Source organism: Oncorhynchus nerka, linkage group LG9a (genome assembly GCF_034236695.1).
Source record: "Oncorhynchus nerka isolate Pitt River linkage group LG9a, Oner_Uvic_2.0, whole genome shotgun sequence".
Classification (NCBI taxonomy): domain Eukaryota; kingdom Metazoa; phylum Chordata; class Actinopteri; order Salmoniformes; family Salmonidae; genus Oncorhynchus; species Oncorhynchus nerka.
Genome location: NC_088404.1, coordinates 36,409,982 through 36,436,496, shown reverse-complemented (window position 1 = coordinate 36,436,496; position 26,515 = coordinate 36,409,982). Strand labels below are relative to the sequence as shown.

Here is a 26,515-nt window from a genome sequence, read left to right as displayed (position 1 = left end):
CAAACATAGAAATCCCAAATTATAGAAGAAGGAACATAGACAACCCACCCAACTCACGCCCTGACCATACTCAAACAAAGACATAACTAAAAGAACTAAGGTCAGAACGTGACAGACTTAGAATATGTGGACAATTACAAATACCTAGGTGTCTGGTTAGACTGTAAACTCTTGTTCCAGACTCACATTAAACATCTCCAATCCAAAATCAAATCTAGAATCTGCTTCCTATTTCGCAACGAAGCTTCCTTCACTCATGCTGCCAAACATACCCTCGTAAAACTGACTATCCTACCGATCCTTGAGTTTGGCGATGTCGTTTATAAAATAGCCTCCAACACTCTACTCACAAAATTGGATGCAGTCTATCACAGTGCCATCCATTTTGTCACCACCACTGCGACCTGTATGCTCTCGTTGGCTGGCCCTCGCTTCATATTCCTCGCCAAACCCACTGGCTCCAGGTCATCTATAAGTCTTTGCTAGGTAAAGCTCCGCCTTTTCTCAGCTTACTGGTCACCATAGCAGCACTCACCTGTAGCACATGCTCCAGCAGATATATTTCACTGGTCACCCCCAAAGCCTATTCCTCCTTTGGCCGCCTTTCCTTCCAGTTCTCTGCTGCCAATGAATGGAACGAATTGCAAAAATCACTGAAGCTGGAGACTCATATCTCCCTTTCTAACGTTAAGCATCAGCGGTCAGAGCAGCTCACAGATCACTGCATCTGTACGTAGCCCATCTGTAAAGTGCTCATCTAACTACCTCATCCCCATATTGTTATTTATTTATTAATTTTTTGCTCCTTTGCACCCCAGTATCTCTACTTGCACATTCATCTTCTGCACATCTATCACTCCAGTGTTTAAATGCTAAATTGTAATTACTTCGCCATTACGGCCTATTTATTGCCTTACCTCCCTAATCTTACTTCATTTGCACACAATGTATATACACTGTAGATTTTTCCCCTATTGTGTTATTGACTGTATGTTTGTTTATTCCATGTGTAACTCTTGTGTTGTTGTTTGTGTGGCACTGGTTTGCTTTATCTTGGGCAGATCGCAGTTGTAAATGAGAACTTGTTCTCAACTGGCCTACCTGGTTAAGTAAAGGTGAAATAAAAAATAAAAAATGTGTGTGGATGTGTTTTGTATGTATTTGTGCCTGATTGGAACGCTGCCTTCTGCTGGCTGAAACGGAGTCGAACACATGGTAGAAAGCACTTCTCAACGACTCCACCATTGAGGTTTCAAAGAGAACTAATACAATTAAATACATTTCCATCTCTGATTTGCATATCATGACATTCAGCTTTGTTTCTGCATTCCTCCCCCCTCTGGTGTCAGGTCTAACTGGCTGAAGCCATGCTGTGGGCGGAGGGCAGCCCTATGGCAGGTATGTCTGCTGAGTGCAGGCTTCAACTGTTTCCTGGTGGCTTGTGTCATCCTGGTGGTCGTGCTGCTGTCTCTGGAGCTGCTCATCGACACCAAGCTTCTGCAGTGTGAGTGACCCTGGACCTGTCTCTGTATTAGAACCTGGGTCTCGGCTTATAGATACATGAACATTTGAGTTACTTGCACATATCTTCAATTGTGATTCGACCCTTAGTGATGTTAAAACACACAAAACAGCTGTGGAATTTGTGTTATGTTGTAATTTGTAATTTACAAAAATGCACATCTGTTATTAGGAATGTGGCTTATGTTGGCACTAGGTCTGTTGTATAATAAATACAGTACCTATTATTACGCAGTGACAGTGACAGGTCCAGGACCTGGGGCTGTGACCTCTCCTCTATAATATCAGCATCAATAGTATTCCTCAGTAAACAGTGACAGGTCCAGGACCTGGGGCTGTGACCTCTCCTCTATAATATCAGCATCATTAGTATTCCTCAGTAAACAGTGACAGGTCCAGGACCTGGGGCTGTGACCTCTCCTATATAATATCAGCATCATTAGTATTCCTCAGTAAACAGTGACAGTGACAGGTCCAGGACCTGGGGCTGTGACCTCTCCTATATAATATCAGCATCATTAGTATTCCTCAGTAAACAGTGACAGGTGGTCTAATGCCACTGTGACCCATAGCACATGGAGATGACCTCATCTGCATCATCTTGCTCTGGAGAAGGAGGTGGGTGTCCTCATCTTTCATGGGTTACAGTCAGGAGTCCCCACCTCTGTGGTGTCACAAGCTCTATGAACGATGGTAGGGCGATATGAGTTACAGTCAGGAGTCCCAAACCTCTGTGGTGTCACAAGCTCTATGAACGATGGTAGGGCTATATGGGTTACAGGTCAATATGGCTGTATCTTAACGTATTCAAGTCTTAACAAGTTCCTGGAGGCAGATTGAAGAGACGGGACGGTTGGGAGGTAAAGTAAGACAAATAAATGGGGAGAGAGAGGTTGTCTGTCTGCTGGGTGAATGTACAGAGAGAGGGAGAGATGGAGGAAGATTAACGGACTGATTGACAGATCAGTGAACACAACAAATAAAGACAGAAGGGAAGAGGTGCTTGAAGAGAAATGCTGTAGCTGACAGCCTAATGTAGTACGATGCTGGCCACAATTAGGCTGATGAATAGGCATGAAGTCAGACAAACCTGTGCATGCACATCTTTGCCTATATAATATATACAGTATATATACAGTGCATTCGGAAAGTATTCAGACCCCTTGACTTTTTACACCATTTGTTACGTTACAGCCTTATTCTAAATTGGATGAAAAAAAGTTTTTATCATTAATATACACACAATACCACATAATGACAAAGCGAAAACAGGTTTTTAGACATTTTTCCAAATGTAATTAAAATAAAAACAGAAATACCTTATTTATCTAAGTATTCAGACCCTTTCCTATGATGCATCCTGTTTCCATTGATCCTCCTTGAGATGTTTCTACAACTTGATTGGAGTACACCTGTGGTAAATTCAATTGATTGGACATGATTTGGAAAGGCACAAACGTTTCTATATAATGTCCCACAGTTGGCAGTGCATGTCAGAGCAAAAACCAAGCAATGAGGTCGAAGCAATTGTCCGTAGAGCTCCGAGACAGGGAGCCGAGGCACAGATCTGGGGAAGGGTCCAAACATTTCTGCAGCATTGAAGGTCCCCAGGAACACAATGGCCTCCATCATTCTTAAATGGAAGAAGTTTGGAACCATCAAAAGACTCTTCCTGGAGCTGGCCACCCGGCCAAACTGAGCAATTTGCAAAAATGTCTAAAAACCTGTTTTTGCTTTATCATTATGGGGTATTGTGTGTAGATTGATGACGGGAAAAAACGTTGTAATCGATCTTAGAATAAGGCTGTAATGTACCAAAATGTGGAATAAGTCAAGGGGTCTGAATACTTTCCGAATGCACTGCATATGCCATTTAACAGACAATTTTATCCAAAGCAAACTACAGTCAAGTGTGTATACATTTTATGTATAAGCAGTCCTGGGAATCAAACCCACTATCCTGGCATTAACAATGGCCCTGCTCTACACACTGAGCTACAGAGGGCTATGTGTCTGTGCTTGGGTCTGTCTCCAGGATTTACCAAATGATCTGAACCCTGAATAAACTAGTCATCTTGAAACGGTGTCTCTGCTGTGCTGTCTTCACAGTTAACAACGCGTTCCAGTTTGCCAGCATCATCCACTGGATCAGCCTGGCCATTCTATCTGTGTTCTTCACTGAGGTGAGCCACTCCCCCTCCACCCCCCCACCACAGTGGCAGCAGGCTCATTTAAAGCTGATGTAGCCGAGGGTTGATTTAATGCTCTAGTGTGCTATAGTTGATTGACACAAAGGTGAGCTAGAGAGGTGCAGTGGTGTATTCTGATTACAACGCCCTATTAAGCCCTGGCCTTTCTTTTATCAACACTTATCCACTTATTAGAGCGTTGGTCAATGTACTCTATTGGTCCATCACATACAGTATATTGTTAAACGTAAACACAGCTATTTAATTTGCTCCTAATGTTTGTTCACAGCGTTACAGCCTCCTCTATCTCACTCATTCTGATACTATTTCCCTTCACAACTTGCTGTGACTGTTAATTGCTCTTGATGTATTACGTTTAGTCAACACAATCACTTTTATCTAAAATGCAGATAGAGCTTTTCTGTTGCACCGTAGCTTTTAACTAGCACCAGAGCCTCAGATAAACCTTATTGATTACCGTTTCCTCAGGCCTAGCAGTTTATCTTTGTAGTTCTCTGTTCACCGGTCTGCTGCTCTATTTGGTTGAGAAACAGTACAGTGGTTCTTCCTTTAAAAGTTGTGGCGTACTGCAGCACAGCTTGCGGGGTGCCGCAGAATTCTATGACAAGTTATTTATGTGTCAGCCATTGTTGCCAGAATGATGCAATTTACCACAATCTGCCACCATCTACCATGTGTATGTGTTTTAGTTATCAATGCAAGCTAACCCTTAGTGATTCATGTAAGTATTGGCTGTGGCAGGACAGCTTCTGCTCAGGTGGAATCCTGAATATGTAAAAAGAAAGGAGAGGAGTGCAGTGGCCTTCTGCAGCCCCTGATGAGTCAGCTGCAGCTGGTGCAGTGTGTGTCTCTAATTGTTTGAAGGAAATCTGACCGCTGTGGCAGTGAACTGTAGGAGTATGTCATTGATGAATTGCCGGTGGATAGATGAAAGAGAACTGAATCACAACTGCAATTCACTTTCGCTGAGACATTAGTATTTTTAGGGGTGTATTTACAATTAAAGGAAATGTATTCTATTGCTATGGTTCTCTTCCCCAATCCTTTTTACCCTTTCCCTCCCTATCTCCCTCCCCCACTCTCCCTCCTCCCGCTCTCTCAGACGGTGTTCAGAATTGTGGTGCTGGGGATCTGGGATTACATCGAGAACAAAGTGGAGGTAAGCTCCCTGGGGGACCATCCTGAGGTGGGGCTCAGAGCAGCCCACCACTTCCACAGCAATATTATTCTCCAAATGTCAGACCTCAGACTGGAAACCACCCACAGGCCTGGAGGGAATGTTCTGAAACTTGGATATGTACAGTGGGGCAAAAAAGTATTTAGTCAGCCACCAATTGTGCAAGTTCTCCCACTTAAAAAGATGAAGAGGCCTGTAATTTTCATCATAGGTACACTTCAACTATGACAGACAAAATGAGAAAAATTTATCCAGAAAATCACATTGTAGGATTTTGAATGAATTTATTTGCAAATTATGGTGGAAAATAAGTATTTGGTCAATAACAATGACAGAGGTCAAACGTTTTCTGTAAGTCTTCACAAGGTTTTCACACACCGTTGCTGGTATTTTGACCCATTCCTCCATGCAGATCTCCTCTAGAGCAGTGATGTTTTGGGGCTGTTGCTGGGCAACACAGACTTTCAACTCCCTCCAAAGATTTTCTATGGGGTTGAGATCTGGAGACTGGCTAGGCCACTCCAGGACCTTGAAATGCTTCTTACGAAGCCACTCCTTCATTGCCCGGGCGGTGTGTTTGGGATCATTGTCATGCTGAAAGACCCAGCCATGTTTCATCTTCAATGCCCTTGCTGATGGAAGGAGGTTTTCACTCAAAATCTCACGATACATGGCCCCATTCATTCTTTCCTTCACATGGATCAGTCGTCCTGGTCCCTTTGCAGTAAAACAGCCCCAAAGCATGATGTTTCCACCCCCATGCTTCACAGTAGGTATGGTGTTCTTTGGATGCAACTCAGCATTCTTTGTCCTCCAAACACGGCGAGTTGAGTTTTTACCAAAAAGTTATATTTTGGTTTCATCTGACCATATGACATTCTCCCAATCTTCTTCTGGATCATCCAAATGCTCCCTAGCAAACTTCAGACGGGCCTGGACATGTACTGGCTTAAGCAGGGGGACACGTCTGGCACTGCAGGATTTGAGTCCCTGGCGGCGTAGTGTGTTACTGATGGTAGACTTTGTTACTTTGGTCCCAGCTCTCTGCAGGTCATTCACTAGGTCCCCCCGTGTGGTTCTGGGATTTTTGCTCACCGTTCTTGTGATCATTTTGACCCCACGGCGTGAGATCTTGCGTGGAGCCCCAGATCGAGGGAGATTATCAGTGGTCTTGTATGTCTTCCATTTCCTAATAATTGCTCCCACAGTTGATTTCTTCAAACCAAGCTGCTTACCTATTGCAGATTCAGTCTTCCCAGCCTGGTGCAGGTCTACAATTTTGTTTCTGGTGTCCTTTGACAGCTCTTTGGTCTTGGCCATAGTGGAGTTTGGAGTGTGACTGTTTTAGGTTGTGGACAGGTTTATTTTATACTGATAACAAGTTCAAACAGGTGCCATTAATACAGGTAACAAGTGGAGGACAGAGGAGCCTCTTAAAAAATAAGTTACAGGTCTGTGAGAGCCAAAAATCTTGCTTGTTTGTAGGTGACCAAATACTTATTTTCCACCATAATTTGCAAATAAATTCATTAAAAATCCTACAATGTGATTTTCTGGATTTTTTTTCTCATTTTGTCTGTCATAGTTGTACATGTTTTTTCATTCAAATATTGTCTTCTTGCTAATATCTTTGTGTGTGTGCTTGTGTGTAGGTGTTTGACGGTGCAGTCATAGTCCTGTCCCTGGCCCCCATGGTGGCCTCAACGGTGGCCAACGGCCCTAGCAGCCCCTGGGACGCCATCGGCCTCATCATCACCCTGCGCATCTGGAGGGTCAAGAGGATCATCGATGGTGAGGCTGGGAGGGCCTGAGGGTAGATGTATGGGGTGCAGAGGGTGGATGAATACAGTCTCCTCTGTGTCATGTCCTTAACTGTCAGGTCGCAGAGAAGCGACAACAATATTTCTGCAGCTCAACCCTTATGGATGTTATTATCCTAACTGGCTTTTTACTGAGCTTTACAGATTTTTTTTACCATGCATATTACCAACCACAATCAATACTTGCTTTACAACACAATGACAAATACATACATAATCTGATACAGATACACACACGTTGTACTGTTTCTTGACTCTAAGCTGTTTTTAATTGTTACGCCCTCTTGTGGAAGTTCCATGTTTCACATGCACACACATGTACAATGATTGATTTAAGACAGGAAACATATTTTTCTTACTGATCATAATCCCTATTATGTGGCCTACTACTGATATTAAAAAAAATAAGTTATGTCAGTGTGACTGTTTATCCCTACCTAGCAGTCTCTATAACAGTCTGCCCTGTGTTCTGTCCCAGCCTATGTGCTGCAGGTGAAGGTGGAGATGGAGATGGAGAACCAGCAGTATGAGAAGGCCAAAGCTGTCAGGGAGGAGCAGCTGGAGAGACTCACCCAGATCTGCCAGGAGCAGGCAGTATGTTCACACAACTGTCTAACTAGTTACCATTACCTGTCATTGACCAGTAGAGGGCAGCAAAGTACCAGAAATAATTGCTAAAATAACACATTCAAATTCACACACATATTAGTGGAATAACCAAACCTTTAATCTGACAAACACTGAATTGTGTCACACTGACCCTTTGAATACATAAATAGATCACATATCCTTAATAGGAGATACTACCAGGTTCTGTATTCAGTCATAATGATTCACAACATTCCTGTTATTCCCATCCTGGGATTTCCATTCAGGAAAATTATAAAGTCACATTTGTCCATGTAATATAGTAAAGCTGAGGGCTTAGGACTGTCACTGTACAACCCTGCTGGGTCCTGTTGACCCAAGAGGGAAAAGGTTTATGTTCTAACCATTAGAGCGATCTGTAATATGTACATACGTATATGTCATCTATTTATGTGTGCAATGGTCAGTGTGACACAAGTCAGGGTTTGGCAATATAGCCAACAGCTACCAATAATGTAGTTAGTGGATGAGATACAGTGTGTGGACGTTAGGGCCAGAGCTCTTAAAGGTGTTTGTATGCAAGGATAACACATGTATGTTCTCCCTTTGTCCTCCCCCCCTTCTTTCTCTCTTTCTCGCTCTTTCTTTCTCTCTCTCGCTCTCTGTCTTTCTTTCTCGCTCTCTTTCCATCTTTCTCTCACTCTCTCTTTCTCGCTCTCTCTCTATTAGTTTGAGATCAGGCAGCTGCGGGCCCACCTGGCTCAGCAGGACTTGGACCTGGTAGCAGAGCGAGAGGCTGCCATGCAGATCCACCATGTGTGGGGCAAGCAGAGCAGCAGCTTCCAGGAGGTGGACGGCCTGGCCCCTGGGGGCCCCGATCAGCGAGGCCAGGCTAAAGCCAGGGAGGCAGCAGCCCCTAGAGGTACCACACCCTGATCCTGTAGCATTACATCAGAAAACTGCAGATTGTCTCATCAAGATAAAACAATGGGATAGGGTTCTATCTCTAGGGATTGCCTGCTGGCTGTGGTTTCTAACCACAGAGGGTCTCTCTTGAAGCCAGGGGAATAGAGGGATGCCTTTCTTCCAGGCAAAGTGGCCGAATGAACAGAGTGCTCTGTGCTTTGGGTCTTGTTTGTTAAACAGAGGTTAGCTGGGTCGAAAAGAAGTTCTCCGTTCACCTGGAAACCACAACAGACATCTAACAAACCACACCAGATTCCAGGGAGGATAGAATAGTAGAGTACTGTACAAGGAAAATAATTCCACAAGAACAGCAGCCTGATGGGATGCCTACAGTGTGGGACCTCTTGAGTCGGAGACCTCAGTGCTATGGGAGTGCTGTTTGAATGAGGACAAGATCCTCTATGTAAATATGCACTCCCCTCCGTGTTTATTTGGACAGTGAAGGACTTTATGTGTTTAGTCCCCTCCCCAATGGGCTCCCGGTCTAAGGCACTACATCTTAGTGCAAGAGATGTCACTACCGTCCCTGGAAAATGCAGATGCTGAGCTACAGGACTGTTTTACTAGCACAGACTGGAATATGTTCCGGGATTCTTCCTATGGCATTGAGGAGTACACCACATCAGTCAATGGCTTCATCAATAAGTGCATCGATGACGTCGACCCCACAGTGACTGTACATATATACCCCAACCAGAAGCCATGGATTACAGGCAACATCCACACTGAGCTAAAGGCTAGAGCTGCCGCTTTTAAGGAGCGGGACTTTAACCTGGAAGCTTATAAGAAATCCCGCTTTGCCCTCCGACGAACCATCAAACAGGCAGTATCAATACAGGACTAAGATCGAATCGTACTACACCGGCTCCGATGCTCGTTAGATGTGACAGGGCTTGCAAACCATTACAGACTACAAAGGGAAGCACAGCCGAGAGCTGCCCTGTGACACAAGCCTACCAGACGAGCTAAACTACTTCTATGCTCGCTTCGAGGCAAATAACACTGAAACATGCATGAGAGCACCAGCTGTTCCGGACGACTGTGTGATCACACTCTCCGCAGCCGATGTGAGTAAGGCCTTTAAACAGGTCAACATTCACAAGGCCGAAAGGACCAGGCGGATTACCAGGATGTGTACTGCAAGCATGCGCTGACCAACTGGCAAATGTCTTCACTGACATTTTCAACCTCTCCCTGTCCAAGTCTGTAATACCAAAATGATTTAACCATAGTCCCTGAGCCACACTAAGGTAATCTGCCTAAATGACTACATGAGTAGCACTCATGTCCGTAGCCATGAAGTGCTTTGAAAGTCTGGTCATGGCTCACAACACCATTATCCCAGGAACCCTAGACCCACTCCAATTTGCATACCGCCCTAACAAATCCACAGATGATGCAATGTCTATTTCACTCCACACTGGCCTTTCCCACCTGGACAAAAGGAACACCTGTGTGAGAATGCTATTCATTGACTATAGCTCAGCGTTCAACACCATGGTGTCCTCAAAGCTCATCACTAAGCTAAGGACCCTGGGACTAAACATTTCCTTCTACAACTGGATCCTGAACTTCCTGACGGGCCGCCCCCAGGTGGTAAGGGTAGGTAACAACACATCCACCATGCTGATCCTCAACACAGGGGCCCCTCAGGAGTGCGTGCTCAGTCCCCTCTTGTACTCCCTGTTCACTCATAACTGCATGGTCAGGCACGACTCCATCACCATCATTAAGTTTGCGATGACACAACAGTGGTAGGTTTGATCACCGACAACAACGAGACAGCCTATAGGGAGGAGGTCAGACCTGGCCGTGTGATGCCAGAACAACAACCTTTCCCTCAACGTGATCAAGACAAAGAAGATGATTGTGGACTACAGGAAAAGGAGGACCGAGCACGCCCCAATTTTGATTGACAGGGCTGTAGTGAAGCAGGTTGAGAGCTTCAAGTTCCTTGGTGTCCACATCACAAACAAATTAACATTGTCCAAGCACACCAAGACAGTCGTGAAGAGGGCACAACAAAACCTATTCCCCCGCAGGAGACTGAAAAGATTTGGCATGGGTCCTCAGATCTTCATAAGGTTCTACAGCTGCAGCATCGAGAGCATCCTGACTGGTTGCATCACTGCCTGGTTTGGCAACTGCTCTGCCTCCGACCGCAAGGCACTACAGAGGGTAGTGCGTATGGCCCAGTACATCACTGGGGCCAAGCTTCCTGCCATCCAGGACCTCTATACCAGGTGGTGTCAAAAGATGGCCCTAAAAGATGTCAGACTCCAGCCACCCTAGTCATAGACTGTTCTCTCTGCTACCGCACGGCAAGTGGTACCGGAGCGCCAAGTCTAGGTCCAAGAGGCTTCCAAACAGCTTCTACCCCCAAACCATAAGACTCCAAACATCTAATCAAATGGCTAATCATACTATTTGCATTGCCACCCCCTCGTTTACACTTCTGCTACTCTCTGTTATCTATGCATAGTCACTTTAATAACTCTACCTACATGTACATATTACCTCAAATAACCGGTGCCCCCGCACATTGGCTCTGTACCGGTACCCCCTGTATATTGTCTCGCTATTGTTATTTTACTGCTGCTCTTTAACTACTTGTTACTTTTAATTCTTATTCATGTTTTTTAAACTGCATTTTTGGTTAGGGGCTTGTAAGTAAACATTTCACTGTAAGGTCTACACCTGTTGTATTCGGCGCATGTGACTAATAAAATTTGATTTGGTTCGAATCTAGGCTGAATCACATCCGGCCGTGATTGGGAGTCCCATAGGGAGGCGCACAATTGGCCCAGTGTCGTCCGGGTTTGGCCGGGGTAGGCCATCATTGTAAATAAGAATTTGTTCTTCACTTACTTGCCTAGTTAAATAAAAAAAATTGAAGGTGTCTTAAGTGTTTGGACAAATTCACTTACAGTGTATTACATTTAGTCAAAAGTGTAGTATTTGGTCCCATATCCCTAGCCCGTAATAACTACATCAAGTCGTTGGATGTATTTATAGTTTTTTGGTTGTGTTTTAGATTACGTTGTGCCCAATATAAATGAATGGTAAATCATGTTTTGAGTCATTTTGGAGTCACTTTTATTGTAAATAAGAATGGTGGATGCTACGATGATTAAGGATAATAATGAATGAATAGTGAATAATGATGAGGGAGAAAGTTACAGATGCACAAAGATCATGCTTACCTCTCACCATTACCAGTAACAGGGGATGATATTTATGCCTCTGTACATTTCTCTCATCATTAATCACAATTGATTCATTATTATCCGTAATCATGGTGGCATCCACATTAACATAGAAGTGTTAAGAAACATATTCAATTCTTTTTACAATAAAATGACCCCAAAATGATACAATACATTATATTCTATTGGGCGCAACATAATCTGAAACAGCACCAAAACAAACTGTAAATGCATCCAACAAGTTTGCAGAGTCACAAGCTGGATGTAGTCATTGTGTGCTAGAAATATGGGAACAAATACAAAAATGTTGACAACATTTTATACACTATAAATACATTTTTCCAAATAGTTATGACACCTTCAAATGGGGGGACTAGATGCATAGTGCTTTCATTTCTAAATGGTAAAACAGATCTATGAAAACACCCTCAAATAAAAGGTGACATTCTATACTGTCGCCTCAAATAAAACATTTCATCTGTGTCTGGTGTTAGCTAGTTACTGGTTAGCTGGGTCTTCATCTGTGTCTGGTGTTAGCTAGTTACTGGTTAGCTGGGTCTTCATCTGTGTCTGGTGTTAGCTAGTTACTGGTTCGCTGGGTCTTCGTCTGTGTCAGCTAGTTACTGGTTAGCTGGATCTTCATCTGTGTCTGGTGTCAGCTAGTTACTGGTTAGCTAGGTCTTCATATGTGTCTGGTGTTAGCTAGTTACTGGTTAGCTGGGTCTTCATCTGTGTCTGGTGTTAGCTAGTTACTGGTTAGCTAGGTCTTCATCTGTGTCTGGTGTTAGCTAGTTACTGGTTAGCTGGGTCTTCATCTGTGTCTGGTGTCAGCTAGTTACTGGTTAGCTGGGTCTTCATCTGTGTCTGGTGTCAGCTAGTTACTGGTTAGCTGGGTCTTCATCTGTGTCTGGTGTCAGCTAGTTACTGGTTATCTGGGTCTTCATCTGTGTCTGGTGTTAGCTAGTTACTGGTTAGCTGGGTCTTCATCTGTGTCTGGTGTCAGCTAGTTACTGGTTAGCTGGGTCTTCATCTGTGTCTGGTGTCAGCTAGTTACTGGTTATCTGGGTCTTCATCTGTGTCTGGTGTTAGCTAGTTACTGGCTAGCTGGGTCTTCAACCAGCATGGAACAAAGGAGGGGGAGGGTCTTTCAAAACTCTGACACATTTGTCAGTACTGCTGTGAACCGCATCACAAGAGACATATCAAACGGGAATGTATTAAAAAACAAATTGGCATCACTGAAGCAATTTCAATGTTTTTTGAGTTGCTTTGTGTATCAACAAATTAGTTGCTCACTGCATCCAAGTTGCTTGACATAGGAGTTTCAAAGAGCTGTCAGTGTAGGCGAGCTCTTCAATATAAGCTCCCTGCCCACTCAACCTGTCTCTTCAAACTTCCTGGTAGTTAGCCATGAGAGAAAAAGTACTTTTCAGAATGACTTTTCAGGACCTTTTAATGGCAATTTCCAATTGTTTTTCATTGCCTTTAAAAGCCGCAACGCCTATAACCCGCCATCGGATTTAATCATGAGGAGAACATCCGCCTAAACCTACTGTTTGTTTTCATGTCTCAGGAGAAGGAGGGCAGGGTGACTGGCATACATACTGGCATGGGGGTACTGAAATATTATCAAAACATAAGCCTTTAAAATTCTGAACAAACACTCCAATGAATACAGGAGCCATAAAACTTTCAAAGGGAGACAGATCATAAGTTGCGGGAGACAGGAGAAACAAAGCACTTTCCTTTAGTAAAGACATAAATCACCCTGCTCCTCTCTCTGCTATATATCTGAGATGAGATATCTGAGGTTTCACAGAGAGGCTGTGTCAGACTGCAGCCTTTTAAGTGGTCCTCACATGCTCATGTGTTATTAATCGCAGAGTGATTGTCTCTGACGCCACATTTTAGTCCGAGCATCCCCTGCCTTCTTGGAACAGTCTTAAAATGAATATTTGAAGAAACATAAATAAAACCCATCTGTCTAGTGGTCCTGAGGGAATGGGGATGGCACTTAGAGGTAAACTGTGACAGGTCAGAGATGCCAGCCACAGGCCCTTCTACCCACCACCTCACCTCTTTTTACATTCCTTACCTTGCTTCCTATGGGTTCAACCTTCTGGTCAGGGATATCTGACTGATGCATTCTGGGAGATCTTTACAGAACAAACATGGGAATAGATTGTCACAAGCTCTATTAGAAAAGGGTACCAAACATCTAACTCATTCAATTGTTTCTGAGAAAAAGTACATACCTATTTTGTTTCTTATTTCTTTCAGATCATGTTGTTCAAGATGACATGAACAACTACATCAGCCAGTACTACAGTGAGGCAAGCAGTGGTAAGAATTAACAATTGTCTACACCCTCACAGGTTTGTTTGTGTACTTTGCTTTGCGGACAGTCAGCAGGATCATGTGTTGAGTCCAAGTTGTTTGTGATTCTTGTAGATGTTGGGATCCCAGACCCAGCTCGTGTCATCACCACTGCAGCCATAGACGTGCACCTGCCCAATAACCCCAGCCAGCTGCCCTCGTCTCTGGTGAGTGCAGATGCAGCATCCAGCTGTCTGCAGCGGACGGGTAGCTCCGTAAGCGAGGCCTCCAACACCACCGTGTCCCGCTCTCGCTCCAGCTTCAGCGCCCACCAGCACAGTATAAGTAGCCACACCCTGGGCTCCAACACCGACTGCAGCTCCACCGTCCGCGAGGCCTCCACCTCCACAGACTCCTACAGCGGCCAGCGCTGTTACCCCCCGCCCTACTGCAGCCCCCTGGCCCTGGGCTTGGGAACACAGCCTGGCCCTAGAGGACACCCCAGCGCCGTGGTGCAGGAGCTGCTCTCCTCCCTGTCTGAGGACTCCTGTCTGGGACAGAAGGGCTTGGACCCTGTCAACCTCAAACTGCCCAGCCCTGCTGGCTCCGCCAAGACCAGCCCTGAGCTGGAGCACAGGCTCAACATCTACAACAAGAGGAACAAGGAGAGCCGCAGAGGCTTCCACACCAAGCCTCTCATCCACCTGCAGGCCAGGGAGCCTTTCATGGAGGAGAAGTACAGGCTGTCTCAGGCAGATGCCCCCGTCAGCAGCCTGCCTGAGACATAGGAAAGGGCTACAGGTGGTACTGTATCTCTTAGCCAGCACTGACTCACTCCTCAAATACCCTCCTGAAACTCACTGACTAAAACTAAAGACATGAACTCAGAGGCATCCTCCACTGGCATACAGCCATCTTCCTCATTGCCAAAAGCACCTTGGAACTGTGAATGGCAGCTCTGCCAGCACAGCCCATCGTCCATTGAGGACAGGGAAACATGCCTTAGTGAGCAGGCACTGAACATCTATCAGGAAGTGCCACTATAAATGAGTATATGGAGTCACCAAAAGAAACCAGCATTAGGGCATTAGCCCAAGCTCTGAGGTAGCAGGGCTCAGCAGAAATGTGACTGGCTCTGATGCTTTTGAATGTGATATAATTTAGCGATGGGGCTGGGTGTGTGTGGGTGGAACTGGGTGGTTTGTTTGTCTGATATACTTACTTAGGGATTGGAGACACTAGACTGATCACAAAACAACTACTAACTGGCAATCATATTATGATGTCATGAGCCACATTAATCAGACATTTTATAAACAAACCATACTGAAAGTCAACCTGGAGTCTCTCGACCTCAACAGTAAGTACAGTCCTCTCTGATCGGACTAATGCAGGGTACATTTGATCTGTGTTCTACTGTGTTGAGCTGTGTTCTCAGCTTATTTCTTACCTTTGTCTTTCTACATTATCAATGCTAAAGTTTGTATTCAAATGATATGACAAAATATTTTTAAGCCAGACAATTGAGCGATTGAGGGATGTTTCAGCTACCAAATCTCAAGGGATTTGTAATTGAAGATGTTATGTTAAGTGTTGGTCAGAAGAAAAAGTATTATAGCATGGACCTTTAAAAATATCTGCTTTCAGACATGGAAATCTAATCCTGTGCACTTAAATGTCAACAGGCATTTTGTAAATTGATCATGAAGGTAATTCAGTGCAGAGTAAAAGCAATTAAAAGCAAACGTGGTAAAAGAACAGTCATTTACAGTCAGTTTTATCATCGATACCAAGACCTTTCGGGGGACTACACATTAATAAAAGTGCATTAGTGAGGCAGGTTTAGACTTCCTGAAGATTGCCTTTATTGTGACGCTACGTTAAATACATATTACAAAATATGCATTAACAGGGAACAAAAATATCACCTACGCCAGGTAAGCGAAACATTATTTGTTGCATTAAAAACACATGTCCGGTTTATAAACAGTGTTGTTCTGTTTCCATTTAGGAAGGAGGATGATAACATTATTAGTGTTCCCAGAAAAGTAGCTCCAGAAACGTTAAGGCAGAGATTGTAGGAGAGCTGTAACCATGTGGTCTTGGTACCCAGGTAGTGAAGGTATGGCTGCTGAGCTGAATTTTGGCTCACTTGCTCAATGCTGCAGTCATCTCAGGGACAGCCTAGTGAGACAAAGAAAAAACAGAGTAGTTTCAGATGGTTGCACCTCCTAACCAGCCATATCTAGCAAGGTTGACACAATGGACACGATGTGTGCTTGCGACATGGAAATGGAAGGTTGAACTTTTAGATAAATGTAGGTGTTGAGTCTCACAGTTTGGGGTGACACCATTTAAGATCAAGTCATTGATAAACCATTTCATTTTCTGAGAGTAACTGATCAAAGGGACATGAGCGGGGTTGCCTGCTGAATGACATATAGTTTATCAGTATCAGTAGCGCCCGAGTCGAGTATGTCCCACAGATCAGTTTTCAATTGAAGGAAGAGGAGAAAGACCATACATTTGAATGAGTTATCCGAGGAGTGATCACATGTAAGCTGATAACCAGCAGGTCACAACTCTGCTGCCACGAGCTATTATTACTAATCATTTTTACGGAGTTCCCCCATAACACCTGGGCCTCTCACACACCACCACCGCCATAGTAAATAAAAGATGAACAACATTACACACACATGAAAATAAATGCTAATACACTTTCACCGAAAGCACGGGCCCTCTTGTTCAAGAGTATGGCAACCCTCTGACACACTGGCCATATGTGCCAGCCAGACATTAGAGGGCAGCTGAGCATGTAAAGTAATGGCACAAGGGAAGAGAAAATAAAACATGAGAACTTATGGTTTGAAGGAGCACTGTTGTATCTCTACACAACAGCAGGCTCTGGCCACAACTCACCTCTGATTAATTCAGCACCTCAATAATTCAACACATTTCCATTAGGTGGAATAATAATGGTTCTTGCAACACTGATCAGGGAAATAGTGAATGTAATATTCTGATTGTCACTGTTGTCATTTCTTGGTTATTGAAATGCCGGGGTCTTGCTGATCATCTAGTCAGCGCTGTGCTGAAAGCTAACCCAGTGATGTGTTAGTTTCAGTCATGGCAAGAGTGTTTGGTAATGTTTCCTCATGGGTGAATATTCCTCCAACACAGTCGGCCTACTATCTCACCTTGAACAGATCAGCCACCAGACCATAGTCAGCCACCTGGAAGATGGGAGCCTCTGGGTCCTTGTTGATGGCCACAATAGTCTGTAGTGCAAAGCAGAACGTGTTTCATAAATAATGCAGCATGCCTACTCTGTATACATGACAGAACGTTCTGGTATAAAGGGACAGGGAAGAAACAAGTAAGAATGGTAACTGTACTGTACCTTGCTGTCCTTCATCCCAGCCAGATGCTGAATAGCTCCAGAGATGCCAACAGCGATGTACAACTCCTACAGAGACAACAAGATGACAAAACAAGCTGTATCAGCATAATACAAGCGCTTGGTGCACCGCCACATCTATGTAGTCCCAGTTGTTTCAGGCTGCTGAACACAGGTAAGACACCTTACCATAGGAATGCCTGCAACGGACTCAATACCAGTAGTATAATATGTGGGCCTACAATATTTATTGAATAACTTTCCATCAATCTCCAGAAAACCATCACGACACCACTAAGGTCGTCATTGGCACCCTAGTACAGATGCAGCTGATTTCAGGACAGTCCTGGGTTAGAGTACAGAGCTGTTCTAGTGCTGACCCTGACCAGGTCTGTGTAATCTCTCAGAGGGAGAGTGCTGGGGGGTGTAGCAGAGTGTAGGACCCTCCCAAGAATCCACCTCACCTATGGGGAAAACACATCAGAAGCTTTCAGCGTAATGCACTGCCATATGAATATTTCAGTGCTACTTAATGTTATTGGAGTAGTCTCAGAGGAGCAGAACATCAATTTATGAACACAAGTCTGCCAACGACTGGAAATGAGGACCAATATTTCACCATGAGAGGCACTGTCCTATCCAGCAAGTGTACTGTCCTTGCAGAGATAGAATGACCACAAAACATGTTGTAGTATCACTGTATGGAAAGATCAGAGTACATACACAAATATTTAAATAAAAAAACTAAAACAAAAAGGTACTAGCAAGAGTCCAATGTCTAACCTATTTGGAGAATCTTCTCAGAGTTAGTCTCTTTAAGCTCTTCTAGCAGCTTTGCATTTTCAATTAGAAGGCTAGACAGGGCTACCTCCTGTGGTGTTGCTAAAAATAGCATAAAGCACTGTTTCAGCCTACTATTTCACACCCAGCATTCCCTCAGGTGTGAAAGAAACTCCCTGCAAGGAACATGATTGTATTGGTAGCTAGTCGTTCAACTGTGATGATGCTATTGTTAGCGGATAAAAAACGACAAAAGACCGCAACATGACAACCTGGCTGCTCCGTTGCCAAGCTGTTATCCGAATGTGGTACTCGTCTGAAACGTTGCTCAGGCATGACACCCCACAGCTTAGATTACATAAACAATACAGAGGCACACTGTCTGTAAACGTCAGGACAGTAGGGTGAAGACAGTCTTATAAAGACTTTAGGCTACTGAATGCTAGTGTGACGATTCTTTGATATACATACAGTGGGGCAAAAAAGTATTTAGTCAGCCACCAATTGTGCAAGTTCTCCCACTTAAAAAGATGAGAGAGGCCTGTAATTTTCATCATAGGTATACTTCAACTATGAGAGACAAAATGAGGAAAACAAATCCAGAAAATCACATTGTAGGATTTATTTGCAAATTATGATGGAAAATAAGTATTTAGTCACCTACAAACAAGCATGATTTCTGGCTCTCACAGACCTGTAACTTATTCTTTAAGAGGCTCCTCTGTCCTCCACTCGTTACCTGTATTAATGGCACCTGTTTGAACTTGTTATCAGTATAAAAGACACCTGTCCACAACCTAAAACAGTCACACTCCAAACTCCACTATGGCCAAGACCAAAGAGCTGTCAAAGGACACCAGAAACAAAATTGTAGACCTGCACCAGGCTGGGAAGACTGAATCTGCAATAGGTAAGCAGCTTGGTTTGAAGAAATCAACTGTGGGAGCAATTATTAGGAAATGGAAGACATACAAGACCACTGATAATCTCCCTCGATCTGGGGCTCCACGCAAGATCTCACGCCGTGGGGTCAAAATGATCACAAGAACGGTGAGCAAAAATCCCAGAACCACACGGGGGGACCTAGTGAATAACCTGCAGAGAGCTGGGACCAAAGTAACAAAGCCTACCATCAGCAAGGGCATTGAAGATGAAACGTGGCTGGGTCTTTCAGCATGACAATGATCCCAAACACACTGCCCGGGCAACGAAGGAGTGGCTTCGTAAGAAGCATTTCAAGGTCCTGGAGTGGCCTAGCCAGTCTCCAGATCTCAAACCCATAGAAAATCTTTGGGAGGGACTTGAAAGTTCGTGTTGCCCAGCAACAGCCCCAAAACATCACTGCTCTAGAGGAGATCTACATGGAGGAATGGGCCAAAATACCAGCAACAGTGTGTGAAAACCTTGTGAAGACTTACAGAAAACGTTTGACCTCTGTCATTGCCAACAAAGGGTATATAACAAAGTATTGAGATAAACTTTTGTTATTGACCAAATACTTATTTTCCACCGTAATTTGCAAATAAATTCATTAAAAATCCTACAATGTGACATTTTGTCTGTCATAGTTGAAGTGTACCTATGATGAAAATAACAGGCCTCTCTCATCTTTTTCAGTAGGAGAATTTGCACAATTGGTGGCTGACTAAATACTTTTTTGCCCCACTGTAAATATGCAAAAGCTATGAATACATACTGACAGAAACACTAAATGTCAAATTTAATTTCAGAAAAACTATAACTGGAGCAGTTCAATAGTGGATATAACTACTATTTAAAGCCTGCAAATAGTTGATTAGCTAAATATTCCTCCTGTCAAAAGTGGATCATTCAAATACACATAACAAGATGGAACACAGTTTTGTGCTATTCAAGGGGACATTTGTCAAATAAAAAAGATGTCAGACAGACATTAACACTTATATGACACTTATATGACATCGTTCTTCTGTCGTAACAATGCCGGAAGGTAGCGATCAAAAATGACCATTTAATACTTGAATCCTCTGAATGGTTTGCATGAGGACTATGAATAACTGACTGACAAATATGAGCAGGATAAAAATACTGATTTAATACATTAAAGCTGGAATCCGTAATGGTGAAACTGCCACATCCGTTTGTGAAAATGGTGTTACTTCAAACAACGAACACTGTTTTTTCCCCTCAGACATCATTGCACGAGCGATAGTATAGCAGAGTATGTTTCATAAACAAAACAAAAACAATAAATGGGCTTTAAGCCCAAATGTGACAAGCTTGTCAAAACATTAGCAAAATCCAATTTGGGCAGAATGGCCTGGTCTGTGGCTCTGAGCAGATACCCACTGCACTGTGCTCTGCTCTCTAATGGATCAGCTAAATCATTTAGGTGCATAAATGTGCCATTAACTACATTTCAAATGTGTGGATAATCACAGCTGGGATATCCCATTTGAACCGGATAATGGGAATTTAACCTTTTTAAAAGGGGCTAAGGGATCCATCTTTAGAACACTGAATTCAAGGAATTGTGTTTGCATCTAAAGTAACAGGCCTTTGTCAAGCTGCGGGCAACTTGCACAATAATCAATACTGGCTGGGTAACTCAGAAATTATATCTACGCATTTTCAGATTTATTTTGTTGTAAGTATACACCCATGTTTCCACAAAAGGTTTATCTTGAATAATTGTGCAATATTAATACAGAATACACCATTGTGAGCACAACATTGCCTATCAAAGAATAGGATGAATGTTAAATTATCTAGAGTTTGTCACTTACGGGGGCCACGATCTTGCCAGTCTGTCCAACCTGCATGTCATTGGGGACATATCCAGCATCCACAGCAGCTCTGGAAGCACCAACTGTGGGGAGAATCAATTCAAACCTACTTTACTGCTGTCAATCCAATTTCTTCACCAATATTTTAATTGTAAAGTCATACCGTATAAAAAAAAAATCACGACAGCTATGATGGAAACAGGACATTTCGGTAAAATTGTATAAATGCCGACAGATCATTTGTTCGTTCGACATGGTGGGATCTTTTTGTGTCGGTAAAATTCATTATGTGAGAAATGGCAGTGCCTCTATGCGCAAATATTGATATAATAACAATCATATAGTGTGTGGTCCTCCCACTACGACTCGGAAAACCATGCAGTTTATTAGGCTACAGATTAAATAAGTGATGATGAACTTCACAGGGTGGTGAAAGTGGATGGTGATCTTGATACTCCTTTTCCAATAAATATTGAGGGTCTTATTCTGGTGACATGATGATCGATGCTTGACTGCCATTTGACAAATAAAAATATTCTATTCATAATATGTTATCCATAATAATCTCATGTAGGCTAACCTAGCAGCACAGCCTACCAACACTATCTGCCAGCTGTTGGCTGGAGTACACGTGCTAAGATCAGAGTAGGCACATTTGCTATGTAATGCAACAGTTTGTGACAAAACTATCGGTAGAATTGGAAAAGCGATGGAAACATATTAAACTTCAGATTTTTATTCGGTACATGAAATGTGTGTGCACTACATCATCACGCACTGACTTTTATCCGCAAAAAATCTATTTGGTGGAAACACAACACTGGTGGGAAAATGCACATGTTTTCTTTATGCAGATTCGAGAGTATTTGCATGAAAGTCTGTCACCAATTGGATGAAGACCTAGCTACGTATTCAAATGCAGAACTTGCATTTGTATATGCAGGTCAACATTCAAAGACTCATTCTAATCACACACTTACCTGCGGCATTCATTTTGTCAGCAAGGTCATACAGCAGCTTGAAATTGTCTCCACTCTTCAGGCCCCTTCCTAAAAGAAGGGCAAGACAGTAATGATTTCTTTAAACATTTGGCATACACATCAATTCATTTGTCAAGTAAAAGCAAATAGCATGAAGTTAGGTGTCTCTCACCTCCGGACACCACAACCTTTGCACTGGTCAGCTCTGGACGGTCACTCTTGGTCAAGGACGCTTCCAGCCACTCGGACATCCCAGCAGGAGCGGACGCAGCAACTGAAATAAACAAACAACAACACATGAGGAAACATCAGAGGATCATATTAAATAAACTGCATCTCAAGGACAAACTGTCTCATGTCTCCTTGCTTTTAACTATACCTTGACAAATACCGTATGTTATCCAGCCAGGAATTTTTTTTTTTTTTATTTTAGAATGATAAACAAGAACAATGGCTTTTGTATGTGTGCTTTTCGGGTGTGTATCAGTGCATGGTTAGTACTGGAGCTACCTTCCTCTGATGTAGCACTGCCTCCCTCCACCTCAGCGGGCTCAAAGGATGTCCCTCTGACAGTGAAAACCTTGACATTGTCATTAGACTTGACAGTGCTGAGAGCATTTCCTGTGAATGAGACAAACAACAGTGATGTTCAGTTTTGTAACTACCACATGCAACTCTTTTGATGACAACTGGGAATTAAAATAGAAAATTAATTTCACACAAATAGAGTCTAAAAGATCAAATATCTTCTGGGCTCAAGGTACACCATGAGTTTTCCATAAGACCTATTTGGACATGACAAACAGCAAACGTTGAAGTGGATCATTTTGATTTATTCATAGCTCATTAGTGCAATTGAAAAATTAGGCTTTTGGGATCTAATCAAAGCTGGTATTGCCGAAAAGCGGATTTAGCTTTAGATTTATAAACAAACTTGTTCTCTATGGTACATGTAAGTACTGTGTACATGGAGAAGTGGTGAGTTACTGGTCTAATTTGTAAGAGCAGTCCCAAACGCAGTTAGAAATTGACATGGTTTCCCATAATAATTTCAAACAAGATCCATATAGAGTACCAAAAAAATTCTAAAGCAGTCTAAACTGCATTGGTGATTTATAATGTGGTCAATAAATATGAACGCCATCTTAGGTTGGCTTGGGGGGGGAAACAATAGGTTTCAAAAGTTCAAATATACACGTTCACAAAAAGCTAGTTACCAGCATAGATGGTTCTCACAAAGGTGTCAGGGGATTTGATCTCAATGATGTCTGAAATAGGAGCAACATCCAACTTGGCAGCCAGTCTGGGCAACAGGTTCTACAAAAGACAGGATGGTAAATAAGCAGGGATACAAGGCAATCTGTAACAATCAGCCAAAGATGCCCCACAAATAACTTCCAGAAACCATGATTGAAAAACCCAGCATACTGATAACAGCTATGTTTGTTTTTTTACACGAGCCTTATGAACTTAAATCCATTATATGAAATCATCTGCAGGCAGACAGCTTGCTGAGGAGTAACAAATGACCTCACTGAAGCTATGCATATAAAGGTGTTATAAGCTTACTTTCCCAAAGGCAGATGCTCCAGCACAAATATGGGTGAAGTTGAACTGCTTCTGGGTTGCCAGGATAAGTGGAGTCAACGCTTCTATGGAAAGACATGCATGCAGGTTGCAGTTAACACCACATGCAAATTGACAGAAAATAACATACTAACTTTACATAGAAGTAAAACGTCCAACTCATTTACAGCTTCAGTGAATCTGTCGGCTGCATCTACTTCACACTGTGGATATACATACCTGGCAGAGAGCCTTTGTAAGCATCATTTTGAGCAATCAGAACTGTCTTCACACCGAGGACTTTGCTGATTTCCTGTGCAACCTGAACAGATTATAAATATACAGCAAATCAATCCCTTGAAGAAAACCACTAACAGTGTAGGTCTGGATATCATCCATTTTCAACAGGTTATTAGTCTGATGATCAAACCCACGATTTTAACTTACCTTTGTACAGTCTGTTCCAGCAACCAAACAGGACACATCTCCTCCCAGTTTCTTGGCTGCAGTGATAGCATTCAGCGTAATGGGGGTCAGTTTGTCATTGTTGTGTTCTGCCACCACCAAGGTGCTTTGAAACCTCTGGAGGAGACCAGACTATGGGGAAAATATATTTTCAGTAAATAGGACATAACATTAACATAACACTCAGCCCCAGTCCTGGCCATTCTGCTTCCCTCCTCCTATCCCGCAAATCTAGAATAGTGTAGCCTACAGTGTCGGCCTGTAATGCAATTTTATGAATGCCCATCCATGTCGTACCGTCTGATTCATAACCATGGCCTAAGACTAGGCCTAATCATTTTGGCTATTTAATATCTGCATATCAGCTACCCAAGTTTACCAAGAGTTATTCTGAGCCTATTTGCAATGAGAATCGATGTGTTTACACAGTGAGAAATTAGGAAGCATTTTCTTCTTCGCTATGATCAGCTCGTCAAAAATGTATGAATGTACAATTGAAATCACTAATTCATGACAATTTAGCCCACAGAGTTAAACTCCCGGACAGCAGCCGTGAGTAGGCTAATTTCATTCCATATTGTCCATTTTATTTTGACCTGTCCTGTTTTTAGGTAAAGTCATATTCAAATGGAAGCACGTTTGTATTTTAAAGGGTGACATTTAGGCTATTTGATAGGAGACATGTGCATTATGTAAAAATAAAAAGTGTCTGTTAACATTGTCAGAAATAAGATCTCCAGTCTAAGCTACAGAAAAACCACATAGGCTAGTACACTTTCTACTATGGCTACATGATTTATGTTAGATGATTTGAGCATTGGTGGAGAGCCGCAGCGCTGTGTCTCTCCAACAGCACCCTGGAGAGGCATGCTGGGCATGGATAATATACATATTTTGCGCCCCTGACTTTGGCAAAGTGGGCAGCGCTCCTCATGGGGCGGCATCAGCGCTCACCTAAATAGCCCATATGCCACTGGGTGAGAGAGGTTTTCATTGTATTTAGGTAGAATTATGTGAGGTGTTATGCGTCTGCCTAATGGATGAGCCGGCCTTGATTACATGGTTCTAATGCCTATCAAACTTAAACACCCATGATTAATAGCAATGAATAATATGACAGCATTTTGGGTAGTCCAATAAAGATCAAGGCAACATTAATATTGAGTTCATACAGGATACTACTGGTTCTGTTCAGATGTAGCTTTTTGGGGAAAGCAACATCTAGTGGGTTATTTATTGGAGGTCAGTTATAGCAGAAAGTGTGAACTAGTACATAACATCACCTGAGGGGAGGAGGGAGCTGTGAAACCCTTCTGTAAACAATCTGACATAACATCAGAGCTAGACATGGGCTTATACAACCTTTGACAGGGAGTAGCAAGCCTATCACCAAGCTAAAACATGACAGTACCAGCTGCTCTATCTGAACCTGTGTCTGAATGACAGTTTCTAGAGTAGAGGTCATTCACAGCAGTCTAGACAACGTCACAGCACAATACATGTATAATAGATTTAGTGTACATTAAATTATTGTCGTTATTGAAATGGTGCTTCAATGTCTTTAAAATCATTGCATGGCCATTTTTTGTTAGTTTCTTAAGTGATTGTTTTCGAGGTTGCATAAGTAAGCTAGCTAACTGCTAGCTATTTTCAGCTAGCTAAGGACGCTAGCTGTGCCATCAACTATGATCAGATGATCAAACTGTGGCAATCGATTTATTTCATTTTTATGAATATAGAAAAGAAAATATATGCCATTTCGTTCACTGTGCACAGGTAGCTAACGAGTAACTGGCTAGCTTCCTTGCTAGCGAACGTTAACTGTCTATTAGGCACCAGCGACATTGTGCTGATTTGCATTTGCCATATTGCGAATGAATAGCAAGTTACTTAGCTAGTTAATATAATATAATCATATGAGTCTATCGTGTACTTACCAACTGTTTGAAATGTGTTTTGTTGACAGCTCTAAGCATCTTGGACCCTGCTATTCAATGTTGCCAAATGCTACTTTACTTCGAACGAACTCTGACAGCTGTAGAATGTTCTCGCGAGACAAAACTATGGGATGAACTAAAATCACTTCCGTTTTAGGTGGGAGCAGAATACAATTTTATTTCAGAGACCACGGTCTCCACAAGTAGCTTCCATGGCAACAAAGTCAGATTCCACAGTAACAAAGTCAGATTCAACAGCTTATTTTTGGTCTTAATTTAAGGTTAGGTGTAAAGTTATTAGTGAGGTTAGGTTTAAAATCACATTTTATTGAAGATAAATTGTACAAATGACTTTGTGTCTATAGAAGATAGTGATGACCGTCCTAGACCCTGTCACCCTGTAGCCTTCGGGTCCATGATGACTGGGTAGGTGGGTGTGAACAAAATCAAATGTATTTATATAGCCCTTCTTACATCAGCTGATATCTCAAAGTGCTGTACAGAAACCAGCCTAAAACCCCAAAGAGCAAGCAATGCAGGTGTAGAAGGACGGTGGCTAGGAAAAACTCCCTAGAAAGGCCAAAACCTAGGAAGAAACCTAGAGAGGAACCAGGCTATGTGGGGTGGCCAGTCCTCTTCTGGCTGTGCCGGGTGGAGATTATAACAGAACATGGCCAAGATGTTCAAATGTTCATAAATGACCAGCATGGTCAAATAATAATAATCACAGGCAGAACAGTTGAAACTGGAGCAGCAGCACGGCCAGGTGGACTGGGGACAGCAAGGAGTCATCATTCCAGGTAGTCCTGAGGCATGGT

The 26,515-nt window shown here is 42.9% G+C and overlaps 2 protein-coding genes across 2 annotated transcripts; one reads left to right on the top strand and one right to left on the bottom strand.

Annotated features, from left to right (window-relative positions):
- The first annotated feature begins 1,226 nt into the window (after positions 1-1,226).
- Positions 1,227-15,839, top strand: LOC115134245 (transmembrane protein 266-like). The gene is made up of 8 exons (XM_029668021.2): positions 1,227-1,504; positions 3,631-3,704; positions 4,834-4,890; positions 6,561-6,699; positions 7,207-7,322; positions 8,046-8,238; positions 13,769-13,831; positions 13,940-15,839. The coding sequence occupies exons 4-8, from the start codon at positions 6,600-6,602 to the stop codon at positions 14,590-14,592; spliced, it is 1,125 nt and encodes a 374-aa protein (XP_029523881.2). The 5' UTR covers positions 1,227-1,504; positions 3,631-3,704; positions 4,834-4,890; positions 6,561-6,599; the 3' UTR covers positions 14,593-15,839.
- On the bottom strand, positions 15,646-25,806 carry etfa (electron transfer flavoprotein subunit alpha). Its single transcript, XM_029668022.2, has 12 exons — positions 25,698-25,806; positions 23,743-23,892; positions 23,536-23,617; positions 23,299-23,381; positions 22,947-23,046; positions 22,240-22,350; positions 21,902-22,003; positions 21,730-21,798; positions 20,750-20,832; positions 17,208-17,273; positions 17,005-17,085; positions 15,646-15,988 (listed from the first exon to the last, which is right to left on the bottom strand). The coding sequence occupies exons 1-12, from the start codon at positions 25,734-25,736 to the stop codon at positions 15,953-15,955; spliced, it is 1,002 nt and encodes a 333-aa protein (XP_029523882.1). The 5' UTR covers positions 25,737-25,806; the 3' UTR covers positions 15,646-15,952.
- Positions 25,807-26,515: the final 709 nt, after the last annotated feature.

Excerpts from the sequence above, each read along its gene's own strand:
- LOC115134245 (XM_029668021.2), top strand. The coding sequence starts at position 6,600 with ATGGTGGCCTCAACGGTGGCCAACGGCCCTAGCAGCCCCTGGGACGCC. Across the intron at positions 6,700-7,206 it reads GGTCAAGAGGATCATCGATG|CCTATGTGCTGCAGGTGAAG; the intron begins GTGAGGCTGGGA and ends GTTCTGTCCCAG. Across the intron at positions 13,832-13,939 it reads CTACAGTGAGGCAAGCAGTG|ATGTTGGGATCCCAGACCCA; the intron begins GTAAGAATTAAC and ends TGATTCTTGTAG.
- etfa (XM_029668022.2), bottom strand. The coding sequence starts at position 25,736 with ATGCTTAGAGCTGTCAACAAAACACATTTCAAACAGTTG. Across the intron at positions 22,004-22,239 it reads CAGTGCTACATCAGAGGAAG|TTGCTGCGTCCGCTCCTGCT; the intron begins GTAGCTCCAGTA and ends TGTTTATTTCAG. Across the intron at positions 17,086-17,207 it reads CTGGGATGAAGGACAGCAAG|ACTATTGTGGCCATCAACAA; the intron begins GTACAGTACAGT and ends TTTGCACTACAG.